Genomic DNA, 16,992 nt, shown 5'->3' on the forward strand with positions numbered 1-16,992 from the left:
GGAACTAGATACATATGTATGAAGAACAAATGCACACAGTGCCACCTTCTCAGTGTGGTGTGCAATGATTATTATTCTTTTCCATGCATCACACCAGAGCTCTTTCATGGAAAGACAAAAAGAGGGGAGGAAACCTGAGCTGAATCGGTCAAATTAAAGGTGAAATATCTAACATTTCTACTTCATTTAATACCTGTAAATATCTACAGTCCAGGGGATATAAAAAGTACTGTTACGTTACTAGTACCGGCGCCTGAGCAATAGAGCAAGAGGCTCTATGACAACTATTGCCAGGTTGTTTGTTCTGATTTCTGAAATTATTTTAATTCATGATGTGAATGTACAGTGTACAATGCTTGTAAGCCCCCACAACATGATGTGGGCATTTTCTTTTAGCAATTACTCATTAGTCATTAGCACCCAATTGCACACACACATAATGTAAAGTCTATAGCCGCAATCTCAGTCTTGTCGACTTTACATCATTGCATGGGATATGGATCATATATATTTTAGTTTAACTGCTACATGGAGTTACAAAACCAATGGTGAGTTATGAACAGAACTGACTATGGTCAACATGTCCTACGTGAAATCGAGTAGACACAATGTGGGCACGTGTACACGTGAGTGTGCATGTGCGTGTGTGTGCTCCAGTGACCACTGACAAAGTTAGATGCGCTCATGGTTACTAGCTTAATTAGCTAAATTGATTCCATGTCGAATCCTGCTTGTGTTTACCTTTGCCATTGCATTTTTACCGCATGGTGTGTCTACAGGTGAAGGAAATGCTTTCATTTTGGGCTAAATCTAACAAGCATTATTGTATGTTGCTTAGATCACGGTGTGTAAGGTCAATGTTGTGCAGCCTGACATGTTTTTACCCTACTGTAGTTTTTGCAACCTAAACTGGATAACAAACCATTAACCAACAACCTGGCCTATATAGGATGTCACCCCTCCTTTATCCACTTAAATCGCAACATCCGTATTCTGGGGGGAAATAAATCTTTGCAAGAAATAGCAGCTCTACAAGCTCACAACGTGTCGTGTTGTGACATGGTGTGAGCTTGTATTGGCTAAAGAGAAGATATTTAATGTAGAACAGACAGATAATACAGTATAGAGCCCTGAGGGCCTCCACCCAACAACATAAGGAGATAAGAGCGTCCAATTAAATGCCAGCTTATAAATAAATAATATCTCAAATTGATATAGCGCTTTTCGGAGAACCTAAAGATGCTTTACATGGGGTGTAAGAGGAAGCAACACATACAAACGACTTTATTAGAGGGGAAAAAAGAAAACTCTAAGCTAAGGCTAAGGAAGGAAATGGAACAGTGGAAAGAGATAGCTAGGGAAAGCAATATTGAAGAGGTGGGTTTTGAAGGTTTGGAGGGTGGGGGGCCTGGGGGCATCTCTGAGGTTTTGCGTTCATTTCACAGGATTGCGGCAGCAATGGCAAAAGCTCTGTCACCCCAGGTACGGTAATTGATCTTTTTGGGGACCTCCAGGAGGTTTGTGTCACCAGACCTGAAGGGGCAGGAGGAGATGTGAAACTTGCATGCCTGTGTAAATCGGTGTTGTCAGGCAATGGCTTGTCAGCCTATATATAAGTTGATGTAGGGTGAAAATTTACCAGATACTTCAAGATCAACGTGGAATTTTGAGACATTAAGCATAAAGCAGCAAGTTGAGTAAAGCTTAGAGCAGCAAGAGTGAATATATTATTCAGATATGCGTGAATGTATCTCCATACATCTCGGGCAAGCTGGTGTCCAGACTGGCAATGCATGCTGGGAGCTATATTGCTTGGAACATGGAATCGAGCCGAGTGGACTAATGCCTGCTGACAAGACGATTGGAGGCTCAGACGATTCTTTTAACACCTTCTTCGCTGAAACCGGGGCTGGAAAGTACGTGCCCAGAGGTGTTTTCGTAGATCTGGAGCCCACTGTCATTGACGAGGTGCGAATTGGGACCTACAAACATTTGTTCCATCCTGAGCAGCTGATCAGTGGAAAAGAGGATGCAGCCAACAACTACGCCCGTGGCCACTACACCATCGGCAAGGAAATCATTGAAGTGGTGTCGGACAGGATCCGCAAACTGGCAGATCAGTGCACAGGCCTTCAGGGCTTCTTGATCTTCCGCAGCTTTGGCGGTGGGACTGGCTCAGGTTTCACCTCCCTTCTGATGGAGCGCTTGTCTCTTGACTACAGCAAGAAGTCCAAGCTGGAGTTTGCCATTTACCCTGCTCCTCAGCTGTCCACTGCAGTGGTGGAGCCTTACAACTGCATTCTGACCACCCACACCACTCTAGAGCACTCTGACTGTTCTTTCATTGTGGATAATGAGGCCATCTATGGCGTCTGCCGTAGGAATCTCGATATTGAAAATCCGACCTACACCAACCTCAACAGGCTCATGAGTCAGGTTGTGTCCTCCATCACAGCCTCCCTTCGTTTTGATGGGTCTCTTAATGTAGATTTGACAGAGTTCCAGACCAACTTGGTGCCATATCCCCGTATCCATTTCCCTATGGTCTCCTATGCCCCTTTCATCTCTGCTGAGAAGGCTTATCACGAGCAGCTGTCGGTGTCCGAAATCACCAATGCCTGCTTTGAGCCAGCCAATCAGATGGTGAAATGCGACCCTCGGCATGGCAAGTACATGGCCTGCTGCCTTTTGTACCGCGGAGATGTAGTGCCCAAAGATGTCAATGCTGCCATCAGCTCTCTCAAGGGAAACCGTAAAATCCTGTTTGTTGACTGGTGCCCAACTGGTTTCAAAGTTGGCATCAACTACCAGCCCCCAACCTTAGTACCTGGTGGAGATCTGGCCAAGGTCCAGAGGTCTGTGTGCATGTTGAGCAACACCACTGCTATTGCTGAGGCCTGGGCTCGGCTTAACCACAAGTTTGATCTCATGTACGCCAAGCGTGCCTTCGTTCACTGGTATGTAGGTGAGGGTATGGAGGAGGGAGAGTTCTCTGAAGCCAGAGAGGACATGGCAGCTCTGGAGAAGGATTTTGAAGAGGTTGGACTTGACTCCGTTGATGCTGGGGGAGAGGGAGAGGAAGAATAAGGTTAAGTAATTTTGAAGGACCGGACCATGGACCAGATGGCCTGGGAACGCCTCTGGGATCCCCAGGAGGAAGTTGCTATGTTGCTCTGGAGAGTCAATGGTGGAGATCTCTGCTGGAACTGTTGCCCCTATTGTATTGTTTCTTTGCTGTAATTAGGTTTTACACAGTTACATTGTTGTAATATCTAATGTATTTCCTGTTTTCATTTCTAGGACATTTCTATGGACCGGGGAAAGACCGAAACAAACAAGCAAACAGACAGAGCTAGACAAAGAGTTAGATAGACCCATAGACTACAAGATGGGCAGACAGGGGAACTAAGGCAATTCAAAGGAGGACAACAGACAAATGAACCAAACCCAGAACCAAGGTCTGGGCAGAACTGAAATTAGAAGATACTGGAAAACACTTGGAAACAGACTTAGGTAAAATATAAGCAAATAATACTGAGAATAACAAGAGAGACTGTCAGGAAGGCAGACGGAAAGCATGATGGACAAGCATAAAAGCAGAGCCAAACAAAGAGAGACTTAACAGTAAAACTGAGAATCAATAGATAATTAACAGAAAGGGAAAATAGAATAGAGAGAGAACAGACAAGGAAGATGGAAACAGACCAGAAGTAGGTCGGCAGACATAGACAAGACGGATAGACAGATGGATAGACAAGTAGACAGGCACAAAGTGAGACAAACTAAGGGACAAGACCAGCCAGTCTTTGCAGGCAGGTGAGCAGACAGATGGATAAGCAAGACATGGCCAGATAAACAAGTAGGGAGCTGCTGACCAGTGGGTCAGGGAAGGACTATAGTAGGTACAGAACCACGGACATGACATGAGTAATTGAGCCAGCTTCTGGACTACAGAGCGAGAGTCGGGTCACTGAAGAGCAGGCCTTGGGCGACTTCAGCATGCAGTGACCACTGTATCACCGGTGGCAGTTCTGAAAGTTGAGATGGCCAGTCATGCAGGGGAAGCTGACATAGAGGTATAAATGAACTATTCCATACATTTTTATTTTAGTAGTCAAGACGGTTTATTTGGTCATTATGTAAAAGCAGTGAAATGTTGAAAAGTGGTAGATAAATTAAGAGAATAATAATGACAATATTAGATTATTAATAGATATTTAAATAAATAAAGATGGCAATAGTACTCGTAAGGAAAGATGTGTAAGGGTAAAAACTAAGAGAGCATGGAAAGTGTGCAGTATATGGATAATAATTTAGATGGATATAGAATTGCAATACAAGGTATAAACATATACACACACGTATACATAAGTGCAAGTTACAGTATGTGCAAACACAAATAATGGGTATTTACTAAGACTGAATGCAATTTTTTGTTTCTTTTTTATTTGTTAGCCCTTGTTCAGACAGCTTCAAGCTCTTTATCTCAGAGCTTTGTACACCTTAGGCACGGCAGTGACTCGGCTGCATCCAGGTTCAATCCTCGGCTCCACATGGGTTATTATTGAAAGAGTCCTTGAGCTTGTATGGTCCTGAATGCTTGTGTGAATGTAATGCGCTTTGGTTTGTGCAATGCAGTTTGTGTTAGAATTGAGCATAGTTTTAGAATTAGGAATATGGAATTGGCTACTTTTAGTTTTTTATTTAGTTTTAGTCTTAAGGACTATGAGAAAAACCTTGATTTATAGACGCTGAAAAAGGTAGAATAAAATAATGCAAGACATCATATCATTTATTAATTTCAGTTTTTCGAAAGCTGAAAGAGTAGGATGAATGCATGGCATTAGTTATGGTAAGAAGTAGGCTATAAAATGAAGAATATTTTTGAGGGGCCCCTCCAACATCTGGCTTTCAAAATGATGTTATATGACAGCCAAGTCTATGGACTTTTAATTTGTTTAGACTTTAAACAAATATTACCAGGCACCTCTCACTTCACACAGGTGTGATTTATTTTACATGCAATTCTATTTAGTTTTAGTCTTTGCATTGTTAATCTTATGTTTTTATTAATTTTTTATTTAACATTGAAAAGGAAGGTGAGGACGCAAATTCTAATGAGTTGATGTATTATGATGTATGATGATAAGAGCGCCTCTCACTTCACACGGGTGTGATTTTTATTTATTTTATTTCAGTTAATTAACTATAATAACCCAGAATAATCAGTCTGTTGCTGGGTGATGTTTGTTATTCAGAATCGAGAAGAATGAGTCAAGCAGGGACGGGAGGGAGAGGGGGGTACTGCCCATGACTCTGACATCCCATTACTCTGATTACGTGGCTTTGTGTGTGGTTAGGGACAGGTGTGTGGTTAGGGACAGGTGTGTGGTTAGGACAGGTGTGTGGTTAGGGACAGGGTTAGTAATGCACAAGTCGGACCAACACGCCGTCGGACTAATGGCACGGCACCACCCAGCCAGGTCCTCGGAAGCTAAACGTTGACCCCAAATGGGGGATACATGACACATGTATCCCCCGTATGTTTTTGTTGTTTTCTCTGACATTGTGACATTTTTCGGCATTAGGGTCATATTATAACCTTTTGTCCTTTCATTGCTGTGGTGTTAAAATGTATATACTTGATATATTAATTAGTTTGAGTTTTTATATTTATATTTCTGTTTAGTTTAGTTTTAAGACTGCATAAGTAGTTTTAGGTTTTATGAATTTACTAGTTTCTATTTAGTTTTTATTTTATTTTTGAATTTGTTAGTTTTACATAGTTCATTTTAATGTACATCTGATTTATAAAAAACAAAACAGTTTTCAACTCTGGTGTGCAGGAGACAGGAGTCATTGGCAGATCTTTTGAAGTGTGTGCAAGAGCATGAATTGAGCCAGGTCCCAATTGCTGTTTTTACCTGTACATTTTAAATGTATTTGTAATCTCATCTATGATTTAATATGATTGATCTATTTCTCAAGTGTGCCACTACTGCTACCTAAACATTGCTATATGCATGAATCACCTAGAATAATATATTGTTTGGTATATGCACAGGTGGTTTATGCATTCATATGCTAATTCAATGTACTGTATGTGTATCTGTGAGTGTACTTCCTTTATTTTTTTACTGTGTATACTGTAACATTTGGGAGGGTTCTGGTACAGTACATACTGTATATGCAAGACATCATATATTATGGTATTAATTTCAGGTACAGTATTGTGAGGAAAGACTTGATTTATAGAAGCTGAAAAGGGTAGGATGAAAGCATGGCATCAGTTATGGTAAATAGTATCTGAAATGAAGATTCCAAACAGGATAGCAGCCCCAGTCTACCGACTTTTAGAGCTTGTTTAGAGCACTTTAAACAAAGCTACCAGGCAGCACCACTCACTTCACATACCCTTGTGTGTGTGTGTGCGTGTGTGTGTGTGTGCGCGTGCGTGCGCGTGCGTGTGCGTGAGAGAGAATGGCTCTTCCCTATATTAGAAGCAAAAAGGGAGACTAGCCAGGCATATTGGCATTTATTAGTTTATTTTTTTAGCTTGTGTCTTTTTTTGTGTGAATTGAAAATCTCACATTCATTCACCCTCCCTCCATCAGTGATACTCAACCTCAGGCCCGCGGGCCACATCAGGCCCACGGGACCATTATGACTGGCCCACCAATGAAAATCTAAAAAAAAAGAAGAAAAAAAAATCTGGAAAATGAAATAAAAATAAATAAATCTGAATGAAGTTATCTTTAATTACATTATTATAAGTAATACTATTAGAGTTGTACTATTACTCGAACGAAAATAAAAGCTTGGGGGGGGGGGGGGGGGAGATGCAATGCAAATGAAAGACATATACTGTGTATCCCTATTCCCTGACATAATTTTATAGCTAAACGGACAGAATTCTATTTTATTTGAATGATGAAACCCAGCTGCCATTAATAGTTGGAAATGGAAATGGAAATTGCGGAAATTGCGGAAATGGAAATTGCGGAAATGGTGGAAATGGAAATTGCGGAAATTGCGGAAATGGAAATTTTGTAAATTGCGGAAATGGTGCAAATGGAAATTGCGGAAATGGAAATTGAGGAAATTGAGGAAATTGCGGAAGATGGAGAATTGGAAGATGGAGAATTGGACAGGCAGGCAGACAGCTACTCATGGACAATTGGACAGGCAGGAAGGCAGACAGCTACTCATAGACAGACAGACAGCTACTCATGGACAATTGGACAGGCAGGAAGGCAGACAGCTACTCATAGACAGACAGACAGCTACTCATAGACAATTGGGCAGGCAGGCAGACAGCTACTCATAGACAGACAGACAGCTACTCATGGACAATTGGACAGGCAGGAAGGCAGACAGCTACTCATAGACAGGCAGACAGACAGCTACTCATGGACAATTAGGCAGGCAGGCATACAGCTACTCATAGACAGGCAGACAGACAGCTACTCATGGACAATTAGGCAGGCAGGCAGACAGCTACTCAGACAGGCAGACAGACAGCTACTCATGGACAATTGGACAGGCAGGCAGGCAGACAGACAGACAGCTACTCATAGACAGGCAGGCAGACAGCTACTCATAGACAGGCAGACAGTAAGACAGCTACTCATTGACAGACAGACAAATAACTACTCATGGACAGACAGGCAGGCAGGCAAAGAGCTACTCATGTTATGTTATTATGTTATTATAACAGCTACTCATGTTATGTGCAATAATTTGTGCAGTTATGGAAACAGCTCTTTGTGTTTATGCAAGAAAATGTAACACATTTATTTATTTACATATCGTGTGCATGCACATTGTACTTTGATACATTTTGCGAAAATAAAGCAATTGAAAGAGAGAAGTTATCAAGTATCATTAATGTCGTAATTTTATCTACTGGCCCCTGGCCCCTTGCCATTTTTGTAATGTGGCCCACAGGTAAATCTATTTGAGTATCCCTGTTTTATAACACCACCATTAAAGCTAAATAAATACAATTCTGGCACAAGTGTTGGGGGTCGAAACTCACGTTTAAAAATGTGTATTTAATAGTGTTCAAAGAAGTTGACGAAAAACACATTCATGTGGAACGTTTATTGCAAAGAATATACCAGTGAAAGATCATAGAAAGACGATTTGCAGTATAGCTTTAATGATTGGCTAACCACTTAACTCTTAATGTTAATCATCCAATCAATACCTTTCTCAGTTCCAACCACTCTGAGCTTGTTGGCATTCTCATGCCATTTAAACGTCCTTTAATGTAATGTGTGCATGAATCATGTCTCAATCATCTAAACCTCATCAGTCTTGGTTTTCTCTTCTGTAACTTTCTATTTGTTTTTCGTACTAATTAAGGTCTGATTAGAATGGCAGACACAAGGAACACTAATTGCTTGTCTCCATGTTGTGTAGTTGTCATTGGCTCTATGGCTCACGCATTCATATCAGTGCAAGGTTGAAGGCACACAGGCAGTGAAATCCATACCGGCACACACGCAGGAAGCCTTGTTCAAAGTCAGTGTCCCTGCTGGCTTGTTCAAAGTAGCACGACATACACACAAAGCCACACGTTGGAGCTGTTAGCACTACTAAAAAAAGAAAAAGAAATTACACATTTGAGCATACAATCCAATTTCTTCCATATGGCTGTCGAAGATGGCTAACTAATTTCACTGCGACGGGTCAGGTTGGGGAGCAATGTATGATCGTATTACCATACGATCCATAAGCTCCAGTAATAGCATGATATGTCTACATTCTGTTCCAACGTCACTTTGTTCCTGTTCCTGTCCCCTGCCTTCACATTTCTCATTAAAAGTAGGAACCATGAAGGAAGTATGGACCTGTCACAAGTAGACACGGAATGCGTGTGCAGCAGCGTTTCTGGCCATGTTGATGGCCTGTGTGAGATTTGAGTGCTTTTGCAGGAGGCCATGCTGCTGTCAACCTCTCCCTGCAAGAGAGGTGCCTTGTACATTAGCCTGAAGCGTGGAGGCGAGGGCTGTTCTTGCCATCACAGTCACACCAAGGCTGCCAGTGAAACAGATGCGTATGCACTATGCACACACGCACACCACCCGTGTGTGTCAAGTCAATCCTCAAGTAACCAGCGCTGGAAGCTCATTTCAGATTATCTTAAAGCATGCAGTTCTTATTAATGGATTTTAAAAAATACATATTTTAAATGTTAAAATTAAATCACTAGTTTAAAGTCTCCAGCTCTTTAATAAACAGAACATGGTTTATCAGCTTATAGTGTTCCAGTTCCAATTTTGTCTGCTCATTTCTTTGTGTCATCACAATTCCACTTGTTTCATCTGTATTCTCACTGCCTTTTCTATCCAGATTGGATAAAATTTGAATTCCTTACCTGAAAATGCATTTTCTGTTTAATAAAAAGCTGGAGAGACATGGAGACTCGATCCTGTTTTGAACAAACACTCTACAATGAGTATACTATCAATCACAATATAGAGCTTTATAACACTTATTTTAGCCAAAGAAAATCACTTACGCTACCTTTAAATCATCATGATATGCGTTTAGTAAATGATGGTCCCATTATATTAATGATAATGATAAATTAATGATAAAGTAGGGTATATGTTTCTAGGGCTTCTATGGTTCTACTGAGTGAAGTCCCGCCCTCTCTGTGGGTGCAGCCAATAGCAGTCGTTTCCGGTATTATTTCGGTACCAGAAGTTCAAATATGGCGGAGCTGGGAAACACCTGCACTGAGGTGTACTGTGGAGTGCTTTGGAACCCTCTAGTGACGCTGACCGGCACAGAGCACTCACAGCACATAGATGTGGAGTCGATAGGGAGCGGGACGTAACATTAAATTGTTAATTCAATTTAGGCTGGTTTAGGATAAGATTACTGCAGCAAATAAAAGTGGAGCTACACAGTGCTTGTGTATACTGAAAGGCAAGCCAGCTGCCACTGCCTGCCAGGTTGGATCAATAATACAATCATTTCTCGTCGGGTCTTAGGAATCTCTGAATAATCGTATCTCGGACCAAATGTGACCAATTGTGACCGAGGCTAAATCATTGAATTATTATTATTTTTTGTTTTTTTCATGTCATATGAAATGATAGCTTCAAATTGAGATATTGGTTGTGCAGTTTGACCCAATAGTTTTTGAGAGGCTTATAGAGTAATGTCTTGCAGAGATACAGAAAGCTGATAAAATAGCCTTCAAAGATGCAGTTCTGAACCTCTGTGGTCATTGGCATTTAGGTGGTGCTGTTTTCCCTTCATTCCTGAAAGGTGGGGGTTTGAGGTAATCTCAAGGAGACGAGGCAGCCAATCAGCACCGTCAGTATGGTTGCCAGTGTTGGCAACTGTCGTGACAGAAATAAGCTAACCAAAAAACAGCCATGCATCTATGTGGGCCAAAACAAGCCACGTTTGGCTAGAAATAAGTGGCCTTGGCAACCCACTACTACCCGCAGACTACCGGTGTCGATCTGGTCGTGGGAGTTTCATAGTCATTCATAGACCAGCAGCTATTGCATAGCAGCTGGTAAAAAATAAAAAGTCTCACTCCTGGTATAGAATGACTCCCGAATCCCATCCCGCTCCCACTCAAAATTACTCCCACTCCCATCCCACTATTGCCAGTCAAAAGAGTACAAAGATGGACGCTTCTGTCCTCTTGGTTGGCGTGATCAGGCTATTATTGTTTAATGCTGAAAATAATCTCTCCCGCCTGCTCCCATTGACTTTTCATTCTCGTCCCGTTCCAATCAAGGGATTAATACAAATGTAATCCCATCCCACGGGAAGCCTCTGACCTGTTAGAATCCTCTAATAAGAGGTAAGGCACCAGCGACACAGAAATACATCTAAATAATCAATCCAATCAACCAAATCTGAATCTCGAAGTGGGCCTAATATACCAATCAAAATGCTCAGACTGTTCTGCAGGCTATACGCATGGGTTCTGCCTCAGGTGAGTGGTTGACAGATGGCTTGTGGTACTGCAGAGCAGAGCATTAGCAGTTCACAGCTGCATGAGAGCAAAGCGATGACAGGAAACACTCAATCTATTCTGTCTGTCACACACACGCACACACACACACACACACCTATGAATACATCAAATGTGCTCTACGCTCACTCACTCGCTCAGTATACCTATTGCTTGCTGTGCGTGTGCATGTGCGTGCGCGAGTGTGTGCGCACAATACAATATACATTGATGAGCTGCCAGCGAAAGCCTGACGCATGCACATGTGTATGTACTGTGGAACTGAGATCAATGGAGGTCATTGGAGTTGGACACACATGCCACCTTGCCACGGACAGAAATGGAGAGTGAGTGAGTGAGAGAGAGAGAGAGAGAGAGAGAGAGAGACACACACACACACACACACACACAGAGAGAGAGAGAGAGAGAGAGACACAGAGAGAGAGAGAGAGAGAGAGAGAGAGATGTTTTGTTGAAGATGTTCTTCTAGTGATTTAGTTTCTTTCTCCCTTTACACACACAGACAGACATTTTTTTATTTCTGCTATATCTTTACACCAAAACAATGGATCAAATATCACTCGTCTCCCACTAAAAACTGTCTTCCACATAAGGCTGACTGACCTTGTGTTTACAGACTCGTATGCTGTCAAAGGGTCACAGAGTCTCTCTCCTCACAGATAATGTTTCTGTGAGTGTGCATGCATATGCGTGTGCAACATCATGTGTGTGTGTGTGTGTGTGTGTGTGTGTGTGTGTGTGTGTGTGTGTGTGTGTGTGTGTGTGTGTGTGTGTGCAAGTGTGTGTGCGTGCGTGTGTCCATGCAAGGGTGTCTGCATTGTGCGTGTCAGAGTTGAGGCATTTGAGCTCACACAGTTGAGCACATACTTCAGCAAGCACAAAACACAGCAACAATGGTAGCCTATAACACAGTTGTGTGTTGTTGAAAGCGTCATTGTGTCATATTTCTCTGAGAGAGGACATTTTTAACTATTTTACAGCATGCCAACAGTGTTATTTTGGAACAGAATGACTCACCAAGATCTGCTTTTTGGTAAAAAAAATGTGTTTTAAAAGCAAAACAAAACATCCTTTTCACAAATTGAGTATTGGAGCATTTCCAGGTCACTATGCAGCCTTCTAATCCAGTCCTATGTTGCGTACCCGTGCCCCCCAGGGGCCCCAGACATAGTCACACTGGTGTTACTATTCTCATGGCCAACTGCTTGACAACAGTGTGTGGGGCACGTTGGGTGCTGATTGACACAACGGTGGCCTGTGGCCCCCGGGGCCTCTGGTGTCACTCCTGGGTGGCCCCTGACATGGCCGTGGGACTATTGTCATGGCAGACTTACAGTAGGCAGACCCATGAAAAGTATTTGTGCTAATTTGGTGAGGATTGGAACAACAGGGTGCCTGCGGCCCCTGAGATGTTCCTTGGGGTTGTAACTATTGTCATGGCAGACCGGACAGTGTTTGTGCCAATTTTGAAACAAACAACGTGGCCTCTGGGGGCCACAAATGGTTCATAGAAAAACAGAGATGGACCAAAACAGTGGGATCAACACAGACGGACAAAGGCGTTGACAGGAAGACAAAGAGGGGAGCACTTGTTTTCGCATGTCGGTGTCTGTAGCAGAGGCAATTTCTCTTCTCTTATCTCATGGTGGCCTTGTCTCTGTCAGCCAGCCGAAGGCTGCACTGCTGTTAGACACGCAAAGCAGGCAGGCAGGCAGGCAGGCAGGCAGGCACGCACGCACGCACGCACGCACGCATGCACTGCTGTTACTATAGTGTCACAAAGAACGGGCATTTGTGCCCCTGCTATTAACAGGACTTGTGCTGATGTGAAACCTGCCAAAGGTGCACTTGTAAACATCTTTTTGACTGTTGCTTCTACCATCTGTCATGACTCAAACCTTCTTAATCTTCAAAACACGTAACGCTGTATAGAAAGGTGACCTTCTTCAAAACATCTAACTCTGTGTAGTGTAAAGAATGGTTAAACGTAAAACATACATCAATTCTGATGAATTAATCACATGAACCGCACACATCTCCGTCTTTCTCTCCATCTATTTGTCATCATCTTCAACACCAATGTTGCACTGCAATCAATGTTAACACATGTAAATGCATTACATGCATTATTTCCTCGCTCTGTCATTCTCTCATCTTTCTTCTCTTGCCTACCTACTATCTATCTTTCTCTCTCCTTGGATTATTCAACTGCCAATAACTAAAGAACGGCAGATTGCATGTTTGGTCTGTTGCTCAAAGACATTGCCTGACACTGGCCGTGAGTGAATGAATGCTGAATACATTTTGACTGTAATTGACTGTAATCAATGGGAGACGGATCGGGCTGAAACCTCACCCAAATAGAGAGTCGCAGTCCCGTTCATGACGACGCCAGGCCCAGGAAATAATTCCCAATGCATTTTTCCCATAGACTATTCAAAACGTATTTATTTAAAGACCTTATAAGCGTCGTACAAACCCAACTCGAGTTGTGACAAATCATGACAACAAACAAACCAAACAAATAATTACAAAAAGGAAAAACAACAAAAAAGTGTTGTAACCTGCCGTTTTCTTCTTCTTTCTTTCTAATTATTTGTTCAGAAAATTGTGTTTGTTGTCATGATTTGTCACAACTCGAGTTGGCTTTGTACGAGGCTTAAACGGTCTTTAAATAAATACTTTTTGAAATGTCTATGAGGAAAATGAACAGAGAATAATTTCCTGGGCCCTGGTAGGGGGCGGGACTGCAACGCTTTATATGGAATCATTATGTTATAGATCAGTGGTTCCCAAAGTGGGGTCCGGGGACCCCTAGGGGTCCTTGAGAGAGTTCCAGGGGGTCCCCAGCTAAATAATAGTTACGCACCAAATGGACCCTTATGGGAGTGTAAAAAAATTGAACCAAACGGACCCTAACAGGTCTTTTACAATATACATAGATTTTACAATATAAATTGGGGTTGCAGAAATGCCATTAAATGGGGGTCTGTAGCCTAATGCATGTCAAACTGGGGGTTGAGAATCACAGGCATACAAATCTTCTCTTATGGGGGTCCCTGCAGGCATATCTCTTCAAATCAGGGTTCCGTGGGCCAATTAGTGTCAATTTAGGGGTCCTTGAAATTAAAAGGTTTGGGAACCACTGTCATACAGTAGATGACCGACATCATGGAGTGGCCACATTAACCCAGAACCTCATCCCTACATGTCGAAAGCATCATCTATACTCGACTGTACAACTGTGAATCGTCATTGTGAAGTGTGTGGTCATGCATGGCTGAAGACATTCAACCCATTTACACTGCTGTTACTGCGACAATACAGTGACAATCTGATTACTCATGTCACGTGATAATGAGACTCCACCGTCTTGAACAGCAACATCACCTCGTGCCATATGGAGCTCCATATTTGCCAATGTCTGATGTCATATTTGATGACACAACTCACCATTCACATAATTCTCATCGAAAACAACTGTTTCATTTAAGGTTCATGTCAAAGATACACAATGGCGGCACACATATGTTTTGGTCTCCAGCGGTTGTTACGGTCAAGACGTACTTCTCACTTTAGGTTTGCTTTCAAAGCAAGAACCGAATACCAAACACTGTGCACCGGTAAAAAACAAAAACTTCCACATATGACAGGATATACAAACGTCAGCACAAACTTCACACGGCGACACTTGTCTGTTCAGATACAGGATACTCCAAACCCTGCAAGCTTGAAGTTCTTGCCTGGAAAACCTGTTTTATTAACTGGGACCCTGGACTTCCCTTCATCGAAGTCTGCAGAATGTTCACCTTTAGCCAGGGCCCTCTTTGAAATTGAGGGAGTAAAAAGTGTTTTCTTTGGCCATGACTTCATAACAATCACCAGGGAAGATGAGGATGTGGAATGGACAGACATTAAACGTAATGCTGTGGAGGTTATTACCAAGTTCTTTGATAGCGGAGCCCCAATAACAACTGGGGTAGTTCACCATGGAAGCAGTCATTCTGAAGATGACGATCATGTGGTATCTATGATAAAGAAGCTTCTGGATACAAGAATCAGACCTACAGTGCAAGAGGACGGCGGTGATGTCATTTTCAAGGGCTTTGATGATGGCACAGTCAAGCTGAAGCTGGTGGGATCCTGCGCCGGTTGTCCCAGCTCCACAGTGACGCTGAAGAATGGCATTCAGAACATGCTCCAGTTTTACATCCCTGAGGTAGACCAGGTCATCCAGGTGGAGGAAGAAGTAGATGATGTCAGTGCAAAGGTGTTTTCTGAGCTGGAACACAAATTAAAGGAGTAATGATAATACTGACCTTCATCCACATACCCATGGTTTGAATTTGTAAAAACAAAAGACAAAGTCAAACATAAAAAAATCACACTCGTGTGAAGTGAGGGGCGTTCTTATCATCATACATCATCACATTCCAGCCAATCACAATTGGCGGTGCCATTTAGATGTGCCATGTCATTAGTCCAATTAGAGGTGCCATATAGCAGCGCATGTTCCCCAACCTTAATGCATGTTCGGACTAACGGGACTTCGGAACTATGGGCAGTCCCCCAATTGGCATCCTCACGTTTCTGTTTCTTAACTTTGTCCAAAATAGAGCTAGGATTAATGTGGTTACATTGGAACATACAGTATCACACATGTCTACATTCCCCAAAAGGAAATGCATGTAATTAATTCAGTCTGACCAGAAGCAGGCCATGTGTTTAAGAGTAGGCTATAAACAGCTCCACACGTCTCAACATTTGCCATTGACCAGATTGACCATGGTAAGAGAATTCCAGTCAAATGTCCATTTATGTAAACAAGCAAATCGGCTAACCAATCACATGTTGGGAGGGCTTGGCCAATAAGTGAAATAAAATATAGTTATAAAATTGATAACAAAATATCGGTTATAGAAGATATTTTATTTAATAATTATTATTTTGACAAATGTGATGATGAATGCTGCAAATTCTATCAGTGCTTTCAGAAGCTTTCAACGGTGCATCCTTAAAGTTTTCGACATCGGTTATATCAGTTATCAGCCATAACAGCAATTAATTGTATTGTATATCGATATCTGCAAAAATGTCGGTCTACCTAGAAGTGTCTAGAGGTAACTGACACCAAGTATCTTTTATCATGGCATCAATTAAAATAATTATACTATGTTTGGCTGATGGTATTATATAGTGTGTAAAGAGTTAATAAAACAGCCACACAGCCACACGCGCGCGCATGTGCACACACACACACACACACACACACACACACACACACACACACACACACACACACACACACACACACACACACACACACACACACACACACACACACACACACACACACACACACACACACACACACACACACACACACACACACACACATCTCTCAGTGTCCAGTTTGTAGGAGTTCAGAGTGGAGTGTTTTATCTTCTGTCTCCTGGGGAGGTCACCTTTAAGATAGCAATTTAACAGTTGCACACACACACACACACACACACACACACACACACACACACACACACACTCACGCCCACCCAGTTGGAGATGGAGAAGTTGATAAGAGCAGACAGGAATGGATTGTTCTCAGCTCGCTCTCTCTGTGTGTGTGTGTGTGTGTGTGTGTGTGTGTTACATCTCTGTTTGTGGTGTGTTTGTACACTGTTACTAGTCTGATAACAACGTTAAGCTGAGAGAGGAAGTGTGATTATTGCGTGGACGCACTGCACCTGATGGGAAAGGTGACCTAGAGAGAGGAATAGAGTAGAATAGGATTGGAAAGAGAGAGAGAGCGAGAGACACGCATGCACACGCACACACACGCGCACAGCGACGCACGTGCTTGACTGACAAGGTGCTTCATGAGAGTAAATCAAGCTGGATGAACCGAAGGGGAGGAAACGGGGGTCAGGAGAGGAGATGGGTTGAGGAAAGGAGAGGAGGAGAGGACACATGATGGGAGGGAGGGAGGA

At 42.5% G+C, this 16,992-nt stretch overlaps 2 protein-coding genes across 2 annotated transcripts; both read left to right on the forward strand.

Annotated features, from left to right (window-relative positions):
- Positions 1 to 1,737: 1,737 nt before the first annotated feature.
- On the forward strand, positions 1,738 to 3,087 carry LOC308321604 (tubulin alpha chain-like; the record flags this gene model as incomplete). The annotated part of the gene is made up of 1 exon (XM_080772573.1): positions 1,738 to 3,087. One exon carries the CDS (start codon positions 1,738 to 1,740, stop codon positions 3,085 to 3,087), a length of 1,350 nt encoding a protein of 449 aa, XP_080628699.1.
- An 11,435-nt stretch (positions 3,088 to 14,522) lies between these two features.
- On the forward strand, positions 14,523 to 15,314 carry LOC308321173 (NFU1 iron-sulfur cluster scaffold homolog, mitochondrial-like; the record flags this gene model as incomplete). The annotated part of the gene is made up of 1 exon (XM_080772012.1): positions 14,523 to 15,314. The coding sequence occupies one exon, from the start codon at positions 14,523 to 14,525 to the stop codon at positions 15,312 to 15,314; it is 792 nt and encodes a 263-aa protein (XP_080628138.1).
- Between the last annotated feature and the right edge of the window lie 1,678 nt (positions 15,315 to 16,992).

This window comes from Protomyctophum bolini (assembly GCF_963924005.1).
Source record: "Protomyctophum bolini genome assembly, chromosome: 9".
In the NCBI taxonomy this organism is placed as follows: Eukaryota; Metazoa; Chordata; class Actinopteri; order Myctophiformes; family Myctophidae; genus Protomyctophum; species Protomyctophum bolini.